The sequence below is a fragment of the Varanus komodoensis genome, unplaced genomic scaffold, assembly GCF_004798865.1.
Source record: "Varanus komodoensis strain SLA01 unplaced genomic scaffold, ASM479886v1 scaffold39, whole genome shotgun sequence".
Taxonomy (NCBI): domain Eukaryota; kingdom Metazoa; phylum Chordata; class Lepidosauria; order Squamata; family Varanidae; genus Varanus; species Varanus komodoensis.
In genome coordinates this window covers 4,228,846-4,241,031 of record NW_025335922.1, presented here as the reverse complement: position 1 = coordinate 4,241,031, position 12,186 = coordinate 4,228,846, and the positions used below count along the sequence as shown (strand labels likewise).

Below are 12,186 nucleotides of genomic sequence, written 5' to 3'. Positions count from 1 at the left end.
GGACTTTAAACTGGAAGGAATGATGAAAGGGCCCAAGTAAGCAAGGAAGGAAATAATTACATTAAGCTAAGACCTGAGCAACAATTGAATGGAAGATAAATAATTCAAAGGAAGAAACAACATTCTCCCACCCAGATTGTATCTTTTGCTGTTTTGTTCTTTATGGAGATTTATATTAAATAAATGGAGGAAGGGGTGAAAAAAAAACCCTTCCTGGGGAAGGGAATCTATTTAATTCTTCCACTTGGATCATGTCTTTAAAAATGCATGCTGTATTATGGGGAGTAAAATAAAATGAAAAAGGCTGCTTGCCTTCATCTGTCAGCACCACAGCCCAAGACTCTGAAACCTAGACATCTGAAACTTGGCGTGCATATTACGCGGACTCTAGAGGTATGCACCTCAAGGGTTATTTTGTTTTTGAATCACATTGATTAACTTCCTTGAAATTTTATTTCCATGTGTCCTCCTTGCTGCAGCCGGTAGTTCCTCTTAAGCCAGTAGCGATGAACTTCCCTATCCAGCACATAGCTTTGAGCTCCAGAAACTATGAAGCATGTGAAGATTAGTAGGCCAAGACTTAAAGACCTGCTTCCATCCCCTTCGGGTAGCCCTGTGCTCAGCAGAATGTAATAAACACTCCTCCCTAAGGAACTCCAGGGGTGGACCTGGCAGGAGTCAGGCCTTGGTGTGCTCGTATGTATGGCTTCTCTCAGATGGGATGAGCCAAACCTGTCCAGCTCTCTGACAGCTGCATGCAGCTGCAAGAAGGCGTCATGGTATCAAAGTAAGGTTTAGAGACAGAGTTATCTCCTCCCTGCTGCTGCAGGGGAGTCCCATCACAGGGGAAAGCAGTAGAAAGTTCTCTCCTTCAGGAGCCTGCAGGATGGACTAAGGCACAGGCCATGTTTGTGTCAAAAGCTGCCAACAGGCAGGGTTTCATTCAGATAGAGCAGGCAAAATGTATCCAGCCTGGACAGCGTCATATGTTTGTTTGCAGCCGTGACAGGATCAACATAAGCCTTCCACCCATGCAAATCTGGTTGCTGCTATGAATAAACATAGGGAAATAAAGATCGTTTCCCAGAGAGGGGATCTTTTTGTTTGCTTAAAAAACGTTAATTGAAAAGAAAATGTGTTTTATTTTGTGCTGGAACAGTAGCACACTCTTGCAGAACATCAAAATATGAACAGCAGCAATGAAGGAAGAACAGTTTTGGGGCGGTGGACTCTTCTGGGGCAGCAGTGTCTACCTCTTTGCTTAGTTTGCATTGTATTTGAATTCTGGTGTTTGAATATATATTTCATACTTGAATATGAAAAAAAATCAAAGGAACATAGTATAAGAGTGAAAGTGTAAATCATATTATTGGCATTCATCTTCTACAGTATTTGCATTTTCCTTCCAGCAATAGGGTCCCTTTCCTGACAACCTCAGTTCGCATAAATTTCAGAGTCCAAGCTTTGGCAGCTTGCAATTCTGCAACTCTATAGGTCCAGTGTTAATGCACAGTATCAAATGGCCCAAACAGGAATACCAACAGCCACAGGAATCAGAGATGTGTAAGATGGGAGCACAGAAAGAGATCCAGTTTTGCCTTCACCCAACAATTTGTCCTGTCCTGCAGTTCTACAGAATAGAGGGGGACAAGTTTTGTTTCTAATTATTTTACCTGGTATTTTGAAAGCCTTCCAATAATCATATGGAGAAAAAAGTAAACTAACACATCCCTTTTCCTTAATATTATAAGAAAAGCAATTTCTGTGTACATGGTTTTCTGTCAAAAGTTTATGAAAATAATGAGCATGTATACAGTTCATTGGATCACTGATGGAATGAAAACCTTTGAAAGAAAACTGTTGAGCAGGAGGAGGCAGAATTATTTAAACGGAGAAAAGAGATCATATTTTCCAAGCGAACTTCAGTGAATAACAGAAATGAAGATTTGGAACAGACTACAATAACATCACAGATACAGTAAATTTCACATTTGCTTGGTTTATTTAACTTACTGGTTCATCACTGAATTGCAAGCGATGCCAGTGCAGACTCCAGTGCCTGATGCTGACCCACCCATCTTGCCAAGGACTGTACCAATTGACTCAAGTGGTCCATTTTCCTGCTCACGCTGAATGTCCTACACAAGTGACATTGTTGAGCAGAAGGTCCACTGCTCTCATTTTGGACATGTCGACATAGAAGGACCAGCTAGCATTGGTAGCCAACATACTTAGCTTCTCCTGTCCTCCGGTTGCACTTTTTTCTGCAGTCGATGAGGATTGTCAATTGTCTTGTCCCCCACTGGAGGTAACCTCCACAGAGAAAGACCTGTAGCTCCCAGATCAGGAGGAGCCTGGGACCCCAGAGGAGATTGCTGCAGGTTCAGCCCCATCAGGGCAAAGGGACCCTGCCTCTGAGCAGAGATTGGACAGCTCTTGGTCCACAGAAGCAGCATTGCCCCAAGTAGCAGGCCAGCAGAACTATGAGAAGGCCCTGTGAGAAGGAGTGCTCACTTACTGAGGAATCCTTGGGTTAAGGTGGCTCCTCATGTGCAAGTAGAGTGCCAGGTAGAGTCTTCATGCACTACAGCTGAAGTGGATGCTCTGCCATAAACACCTTCACCTGTGCTTATCCACATTGCTGTTCCTTCAGCTCCAGCGCCTTCTGTATTGCCACCTGTTCTTTGCCCTGTGATTGATGTGTCATGCTCCCCACAAGCAGACAGCTGCTTGACTCTGCGTCAGAACTGTGTATCTTACTATGTAACTCGGTTTTGCTCTCCTGTTCTCTTGGCCATCTCTGCCTTAGCCTGATCCACCCCAACTGTTTAACCGTGCTCTGCTTACTACCCGGACCATTTCTGCCTATGTCTGATCTCCACTGAGCTGGAGCCTTTGTGCTTGAAGGCTTGCCTGTTTTCATCATTATCATCATCATTATCATCATCAGCAGCAGCAGCAGGACACACATGATACTTTGAACGCACGGCACACAGACAGGCGTGCAACATGACAATTGGAACTGCAGCACTCGCAGCCATCAAGAGCAGCATGTGGGTGGTGATGGCCTTCATGGCCTCTGGTCTCAGGCCTGGAGATCTGAAGCTGCTTAACTCTTCAGGAGACCAAAGCAGAACGTGGGGGTGGGGTATCTGTGTTACACCTCCCACTTTTTGCAGGCATTTTGTGTGCTGCTGAGGGCAAGAAGGGAAGGGACTTTTAGAATACCATTCCACCGTTGCTACTGCTCTACCGCCTTTCAGGCGCAATATCACTTTTTCCTCTGCATCATCACAGTCCCTTCTGCTATGCATTCCACCACCAAGGAAAATAAAACCAGGGCACTTACCATCTGCTTATGGCTTGGGAAGAATGTTTGCTCTACAAGAGGGAACTTCTCAGGACCCAAAGAGTTGAAAATCTTAATGAGCTGAGAAAACTAAAAAGAAAGAGAGAAGTTGTCTATCATTAGCAAGCAAGAAAATGCAGACGCAACCATTCCTATCCCACCTTCTGGCCCAAAGAAAGAGAACTCAGCCTGGACTAGGGCTATCAAGTTCACTCAGCTCATTCTAGAGAGTTAGATACAGAAGAGTAAATATGTTGACACAACTGAGATGCACAAACCAAAACCTTCACTTCCAACATTGCTTTTTTCCAGAAGCAAGTGTAGGTGCCGCCTCAGTAATGATTCACCCTTTCTGGCCTCTCAGGTGAATAGATCCTATGGGCAAGCGTAAAGTGCTGTCACTTGGGAGCAATCCTGTGGAGTGGGATAAACCTCAGGTACCATTTGGGGAGAGGCAGGTGTGGCTGGGAGGAAGCATTGCTTTTCTCCCTCTCCAACTGGCGCATTGGTCATCAGGAGTGCGTCATATTTCAGACTAGTGCAGCAGTGCTAGACACTGTACGGCCATTAGGATGAATAGTTAAGGGGACCTATCTATGAACGCCAAGCGTATAAATTCCTTTGCGTAAAAGATGACGTGGAGGTGCAGCTGTTTTACCTGGACTGATTGCACTACTCCAGCTACACAGTTTACGTACATATATAAAAGGAACCAAAATGTTTTAAAATACTTTGTTAAAAAGTATAATCAACATTGCACCATCTGTAATAGCTTGTTAATGATGTAATTGCTTCTGTTAAAAATCTGATGTGATACTCTTGTCAGTCTAATTGCCTCTGTATCATACACTTTGACGATCGAGAACCCTGAGATGATGGTGGAGGCATGTGCTGGAGCTGGGAGTGTCTGTATCTGGGGAAATCAGAAATGTACAGGACCATGCTCCAAAAAAAATCTTACAAACAAAAACAAAAACCTCACTTCCTTCCTAGAAAAGTAAAGTGCCCAGCCTTTATGACTCAAGGAAAGTACAAAAATGATACTGAAATAGCACTGGCTGTCCACATGATTAATAAACAAAATGCTTTCTTCAGTGAGAAAATTAAACATTTCAGGAGATCAAGAAGTCTGCAAACAAGTGTGGAATGTCACCATTGTGCTCACTGGGGTCAGATGGGAGAGCGAGCCAAGCAAGGCCCCATATTCTCAGGGATTATTGTCTGCGGCCCGGCCCGTCAGGGCTGCGTGAAGAGGACAGTTTGTTTCGCTTAATCTCTCACACTAATGCTGCACATCTGATGAGAACAGAAAAATAAAACTGTTTTGACTAGCTCAGTGAGCAAATATAAGAGGTTAGTGGTGTGTTTGTGTTTGTAAGACAGAAACACACACAGAGAGTACAGACACAACAAGTAAAAGAAAGTCACATATTGGCCACTGTGCAGTTATGCAGCACAGCCAAATATACCAAACAAAAACCTAGTTCACAAAGGGAGAGGGATACATCATACAAATGAAGCTTCTGCATGATTGACTATTCATATGGAGGCCTCAGTTTGCATGGGAGATTATCTGTGGGGATGTGTCAATCAAGCTATCTTGTCTCCCATCTAGTTTCTCACCTTTCTGACCTTTTATTCAGAAAGGCAGGCAATTCCCCATCGATGTTGATTTTTTTAAAAAAATGTTCCTGCATTTCTATGTACACTGCTCCTAAATTGTGCATTATTGTACACATTTTTCCAAATATGTGCATCTTGTGCACACATTTATCTCCCCTATAAAATGCAGCCCTGCATTATGCTCATTATGTCCATTTTGTGTGCAATTTTCCATGACATTTGGATTTGGGGGCACATTTTTCTCTGATATACACTTTTGTGTATAGCACTAAACATGGGAAAGTGCAAATTTCCCTGAAACTTTGGGTGGAACAAATTTCTCACTATCCCTAGTCATCAGCCAATCTTCCACTATGCTTGGTCCATTCTGATCCCAGATATATACAAACCAGGATACAGAAATAGCATTAATGTGTATGATATTGCATAAAGACAGATAAAAATTCATTTCAAGTGGATGGCCTATAGTGGATTTCCCACTTTTTTCCTTTGAACTTTATGATGAATTTTAAATTTTTGCTCTCCCATTAAAAACACATCCATCCTTTCTTTAAAGGAAGCAAAATCTTGGTTCCTGTGTATTGTATCCTTGCATCTGTGTGTACATGGGGGATTGTAGTATTGGAGTTGCTCTTCCTACACCCTGTTGCCTGACATCTTCTTGTTAGAGGAATGATTGCACTGGGGTCATCCTAGAGATAACCTGTTGTAAGCCGCCCCGAGGCTTCGGCGAATGGGGCGGCATAAAAATGTTTTAATAAATAAATAAATAAATAACCTAACAGTTATAGTCCTAGATTGCACAGTCTGTGCATTTGAATTTTGCTTTGGCCCTCTCATAAATTAGGCTTATATGCATAGGCATTCATGAGAATGTGGCATCCAGAACAATCATATCTTCTGCCCCAACACCACATGGTCTACTAACAACATACAGAGCTTTGTTGGTTCTAGGTGGACTTAAAACTGCAGACTCTTTCCATACATTTTACATATAATTTTGGCAAAATATTGATCAGCAGATTCCTTCTTTCGACCCTCTACTTTGTAGCCTACTTAACTGCAGCAGAATAGTGTTTATTCCTAAAGTTTTTCTCCCTTGATTTCTAAATAGTCTGCTACAGTAAAAATCTATATTCTTGCCAGGGATGATCTCAACATTGTGTGTCATGGATGAAATGTGCATCTGATCTATATCCAACCTAGAGAGCCAAATGCTGATACTAATGTCCATTTGACCTCTTCAATCTAATGAGAAGTAGATGAAAGAAAATCCTACCAGCATGATTCCTTGAGCTCATATGGCCTTCAAGAATATTGAGAACCCAATATTATGAATAAACTTACTAATAATAAAAACATATGCATCACATTTTTACTTGGCAATGAAGCAGAATATTCCTGTTCAGACATCCTTCTTTAACTTAAAATCCTAATGTTATTAGGGAACAGTGGCATATTCCATTTAATTTTAGAATCTTATTCTATTTTTGAAAAGAAAACAGAATTGAAGGGATCAATAAAACCCATGAAACAGGAATAATGAAACACAGAGTAAAGTATCTTGGATGGGAGGAGTGGGAGCTCCTGAAACTTTCCATTTTAACATCTCAAAAACATATATTTGTCTCATAAATGAATATTTGGCTGTCCTTGCCTGCCCTTCTGCAGGGAATTCTACAGCAGGAACACAAATGAGAAGGCCCTTTCCTTTCCCTAATACAATTCATTTCATGGCAGATATGACACCTCCCTTATCGATATGAAGCAGGAGCAGGGATTCCTAGGAGAAAACATGCATGCTAAAGATGCTGTAACCAAGATGGGCAGAGTATTAAAGATCATCACTGGCACGTTGCTGCTACTGAAGCTAACCTAACAGGGCTTTTACAGTTCCAATGAGGCTCACATGATTCCAGTGCTCCTCCCCACTATCATGAGAAGAGGCTGTGTTATTACAACCTGCATAATGCGATTCAAGGACCTCTAGAAGAAGTACAATGGTCAGCACCAACAGTCTGTCCCTTCATCAGGCCAATAGCCGCTTGTTTGTTCACTAGTTTCATCACTCTGCACACACTTAGGAGAGCAGCAGTGGAGATAAGAGGTTTAGCTCTGTGTGTGTGTGTGTGTGTGTGTGTGTGTGTGTGTGTGTGTGTGATAGGGAGATGCAGCAGGGAGTGGGAAGGGAGGTTTGGCAGGGATGGGAGACATGGGGGTGGGAAAAGACACGACAAGGGCAGCCATGGGGATGGGGTGAGCAGCGGAAATGCTCACACTGGCCCTGCAGTTTCTCCTCCCTCATTCCATGTAAGGAAGCTAAAAGGTGCTACCTACCACCCAGGGCTTGCTGCAGAAATTGTAGATGGAGAAAAGCGAATTGACGCTGTGGACTCCGCCATACTGGAGCCCGATGACCAGGCTGCGAAAGTCCTCTCCTAGAGCCATGCTGTAAGCATGCTGCCGGATGAGAACAAAGTCAGGCTTGAAGGATCTAGGAGACACAATCAGAGGATTTCTTTAGAAAAGAGTTGGTTAAGGCCTCCTCTTCCTATTCCTTTCTTTACTTTGGCTTTCCTCTTCTATTTCCCTCAGTGACAATTTCTCAGGTTTCAAGTGTGGCACCAATTATTGTCACTATTTTAAAATCAATCATTAAAACTCTTAATGGCCAACAATAATGCAGCTAAGAAGACTCCAGACAGATTTCTCACAGTTTCTAATATAGGCTCATGAATGATCTGTGACGAGAATGCAAGATCATAAATTAGGGAGAGAAAAGCTTCTTCCCAGCCGTTCTCCTCTGAGAACTTGGCAGGGCGAAGGGGTGGAATCTGATGCCACATGCTGCAGACGCTGCCCAGGGGATGGAGCAAAGACCGTTTCCGAAACCTTGGAGCGAGAGCAGCAGGCAGGAAGATCACACACAGCATCCTGACACACAGACATCCGTTGATTAAACACATCGGTACCTTTGAAAGAGTTTTTCTCAGGCTGCAACACGAAGTAATCTCCATGTGCCCTGTTAAGCTTTCTCTTGAGTTTGCCATCTTGGTTTCTAATTAGGACAGTTCAGACCCCCAAGGCCCAATGCTATTTCCTTCACCCCCAATGAACATAAGCTTCTGACTGCAGAGGCTTATGTGTGCCTCCACCAACCTGACTCCTTGTACCCTCACTTTTTTCCTAGAGGGCCATTTCTGGCTGTCTTGATGAAGCACCAGAGAGAGGGAGCGAAGGGGGCTGGCTAGCTGAAGGACCCAACATACCTCCAAGGCCATGCCCTCTGCACCTTCCCATAAAAATGTTTTAATAAATGAATAAAATAAATAAATAAATAGTAAATCCCCAGCACACCCCTTTTTCTCCTCTCCAAGTGGCACTGCAAGTGGGGCAGCCAGTGCAGTTCTTTTTACCCCAGCAGCACAGGGACAGGCAGGGCCAGTGCTTGAACTTTGGGTGGCAACTCTCAGATGGAAGGTGCCATCTTGTTCTGGTAATGATGCCTCCCTGGGGAAAGATCTCCGGCACAAACCCACTGCACGAGGGACCCCAAGATACTGGAAAAGTGTCCTAATCTCCCCAAGAATGTGGTGGTTCATATATATCTAAGGCAAAAGAAAAGTAGAGCTACAACCTCATGGGCATTACATTACATGGGTATATATTACATTATGGGTGTTAATCATGTCGCCACAATATTGGGGCTCTGTCACTCACAGGGACTGTACGGTAAGCCTTGCATAGTTTTCTTTGGATTACATTGTTAGTTGAAGTAATATTCGAGCCCAATGCAATAATTAATAACTTCAGGTACAATATGCTTAGTGTTCTCCAGAGAAAGTATTTCAGTGGCATTAAAAAGCAAAATGACAAATGAATGCAACACTGCAGTGCTTTTAAAATGTGGAGGGGTTCACACATTTTTATTGCTCTTAGGAGCTTAGTATGGCCTCTGTAACTCTTCTTCTGACTTGTCTTGGACATGGTGAGCCCCAGAGATACCCCAAGTGCCTTAAAAGTGCTTTGTGCCCTCCCCATTCAAGCTCACAAGTAGGTTTATCTCTGTCACAAGGACAGGAATTATCTCTGGTGTCTTTTCAAGCTCTAAAGTCAGGAGAGATCTGGGAGCTTGTCATGCTGATAAGCAGGGGGAAAGGACACTCAACTAAGATAGGAAAAATGTCTCTGTATCTCTGAAAAAATAGCTTAATTTTACTATGAAGCCAGCAAGTGATCCCCAAATTGCTGATGTCAAGTTTCCCATACCTCTGCTTTCCTGTTTCATTGTAATCACACAATTTCTCCACTATTCCTTACTTGCCTCTTACGCAGATGAGAGTCATAAGAACAGCTATGCTAGATCAGGCCAAAGGCCTTCTGCTCCCAAAGTGGCCAAACAGACACTCAGAGGAAGCCCGGAAACAAGAAATAAACACAATAGGACTCATAGCCACTGATAGCCTTATCTTTCATGCATTTGTCAGATCCCCTTTCAGAACCTGCAAAGTGGGTGGCCATCACTATGGCCATCATCATGTGGTACTGAATTCCATAGTATAATGACCCCAGATTCCAATATTATGACAGAGAAGGAAAACCTTCTGCCTATCCACTTACTCCACAACATTCATTATTTTATATGGCTCTGTCCTGTTGTCCCCCTCCAACCCTTATGTGCCTGCAGAGGAAAAAGACAAAATGGTCCATGCATTCTTTCTATAGCAAAAATTGAAGCTTGTGAAACCAGCTGGAGTAAATGATAATGATAATGAGGGTGATGGTGGTGGATGATGTCTTCTGTGTCATGTCTGCTTCAGACCTGATGGCAGAATGTAGGTCATCATGTGCAAGAGAACATCTTGATCAGACAGGTCACTGCACATAGTGCAATCAGCAATACTGAGACTGCTCAATATCCATGCCGGCTGGTAATTAAGGGAGCTGCAGCCCAACACATCTGCAGGGCACCAGGGTGGGGAAGGCCGGTCCAGATCCCCCCTAATACAAGCTACATCTCCCATCCCCTCCTATGCTTCCCTGCTTGTATCTTTTGCAGTAAAAGACACAGTGTTGATTTTAAAAATCTGTGAAATAGAGACAAAGAAATCCCATGCTGTGGCAGGAGTCCTATCCTTCCTTCCAAGATCTCAGGATGATATATGTTGGGTTCTCTCATGTTGTTTTCACAACAGCACTTGTGAAGGCAGGGGGATGAGCCAAGGTTGCAGGATGAGTTTCCACAGTGGGCCAGAATTGGAACTCACGTGTCATCAGTCTCCATACATCTCCATGCATTAGTGCTGCCGTGGCTTTCATATTGTTATTCACGACATTCTTTTTGTACTCCTATATCTTAGGGTAAGCTTAAAAGTTTAAGGGTGAAGTATTTTAAAAAATGAATCCTAAACTTTGAAAATGAATGAGTGGAAAATATTTCCCAAGGCCAGGTGGAAATAATCTGGAGTTGTATGTGTGCATACTGGAGTAAAATTAGTCTGCAAAATGCTGTTTTTTATTTCTTCTGCAGAACTAGACTCAGTAAAAGGCTGTGAGGAAAGAAGGCAAATTAAGAATGACACATGACCAAAAATCAAACCCATTTTAGAAAAACTGTCAGGTTTTTCATGATTTTAATTAATTATCAAAGATCTGGATGCTAGTGGATGATGACTCCTTCTGATGAGGAGTCTGGAACGTGTAAGAGTTATGGAAGATATTAATATCCTCAATCTTTCCCTGCCCTTGTCAGGCAACCATAAATGCTGATTTTTTGGCAGCTGCCTCCATTCCAAATGTTTTCCTAATAACTGTCAGCATCTTTCTCACACATCGGCTGGACGCCAGCTGCTGAGGAGTTAAAGAGGGACGTTATTCATCCAGAAGATAAGCAAACCCCGATGAGAGCACCCCCACCCTGTCCTAACAGCTGCTTAATAGCAGCAACTGGAGAGGAGGCTGCAAAAGACGGTGAAAAAGAGAAGACCTTCTATCCCGATTTCTAAAAGTGATAGCAGCTTGAGTCAAAGTAATTTGTCTAACTGGATAATTTTTGAGCTTATGTATCACTCTGTCTGGGATATTTATGACCAGATCTCATGAGCCATAAATGTTGTCAATTAAGTGCTTAACAGGGGAGGAAACGGCTGCTGCATCGTGACAAATGATACAGCTCTGGTATTTCGCTGGACCAGCCTGTGGCAGAATGGATGGTGGGATTCGTACACCAGGCCAGCCACAGCTCCCCGCTACAGTGCAGCGTGTTGCTCTCGGGAACCTGTTTTTTGACCAGTCACCTACTTAGGGATGTTATGATATTAAGAGGTCTATAAAAATCAATTAAAAGCTCTAAGCTGGTAGTTTTACAGGACTAGGAACTGCAGGTATGGACCTCTTTGTCTTTCCTCTTGTACCAAGCACGGAAATCAGGCTGTGAGAGGATGGAAGTCCCATTTCTGTGCAGCTTTTAGTTCCTCCACTCAGCAGGCATGTCTTTTCTTCCACAGGCAAATAACTTGGTGGTGGTGGTGGTGGGGGTGTTATTTAAAATGATGTATTAGACTGATACTATTTTAGGGGCATAGGCAGTCAGTGGCCCAATTTAGGATGTAGGGTTTTTACCATTAAATTCTTAAGCCTGCAGTCCCCAAAGCTTTTGGGTCTATGGGCACGTTTTGGAATTTAAGAAGATTCTGTGGGCACCACCATGCAATGGCTCCTAAGGAGGATGAGGGTAGCCCCAAGGGGGACAACTAGTCAAGGTTTCTATGTGTAGAAGCAGTGAGACTAGCAGTCAGCAGGGAGGGGAAAATGGGAAAGGCTGTTTCCTGGCCCATCCCATCTTCTCCCATTCACAAAGATCTTGCCATTTGTCCCCTCCACATCCCCCTCCCCCTCTCAATATCCTTGCTTTTTCTCTTCCTCAACACCTTTTCTCTGTCCTTTCCCCATTCCTAGCTGCCTTCTTTTTCTCCCTTCCAAGCCCTTACCATTGCTTTTTCTCTTACTCACCCCTTTATCTTGCTGTTTCTCTCCACTCCCAACTTCTAGCCTCACTCTTTCTTTCCCCCATACTGCTTTTCCCTTCTCCTGATCTCTAGCCTCATCTCTTCTCTCCCCTCTCCCCTATCTGCCATGCTTTCTCACTGGCTGAACAGCTCATCAGCAGCAGGTTCAGGAACTGGAAGGAGAACCTAACACCCTGGTGCTTTTTA

At 43.4% G+C, this 12,186-nt stretch overlaps 1 protein-coding gene across 3 annotated transcripts in view; it reads right to left on the bottom strand.

Annotated features, from left to right (window-relative positions):
- The window catches only part of SYN3 (synapsin III), a 179,650-nt gene that overhangs the window by 140,112 nt on the left and 27,352 nt on the right, over nt 1–12,186 (bottom strand). For 2 of the 3 annotated variants that reach the window (XM_044441091.1, XM_044441090.1), the window contains exons 4-5: nt 7,310–7,466; nt 3,350–3,439 (exon numbers count right to left, since the gene is read on the bottom strand). In XM_044441091.1, coding sequence (XP_044297026.1) covers nt 3,350–3,439; nt 7,310–7,466 — 247 coding nt within the window. Of the gene's footprint in view, nt 1–3,349; nt 3,440–7,309; nt 7,467–11,268; nt 11,272–12,186 lie in introns of all 3 variants that reach the window. The other variant, XM_044441092.1, reaches the window with a different exon arrangement.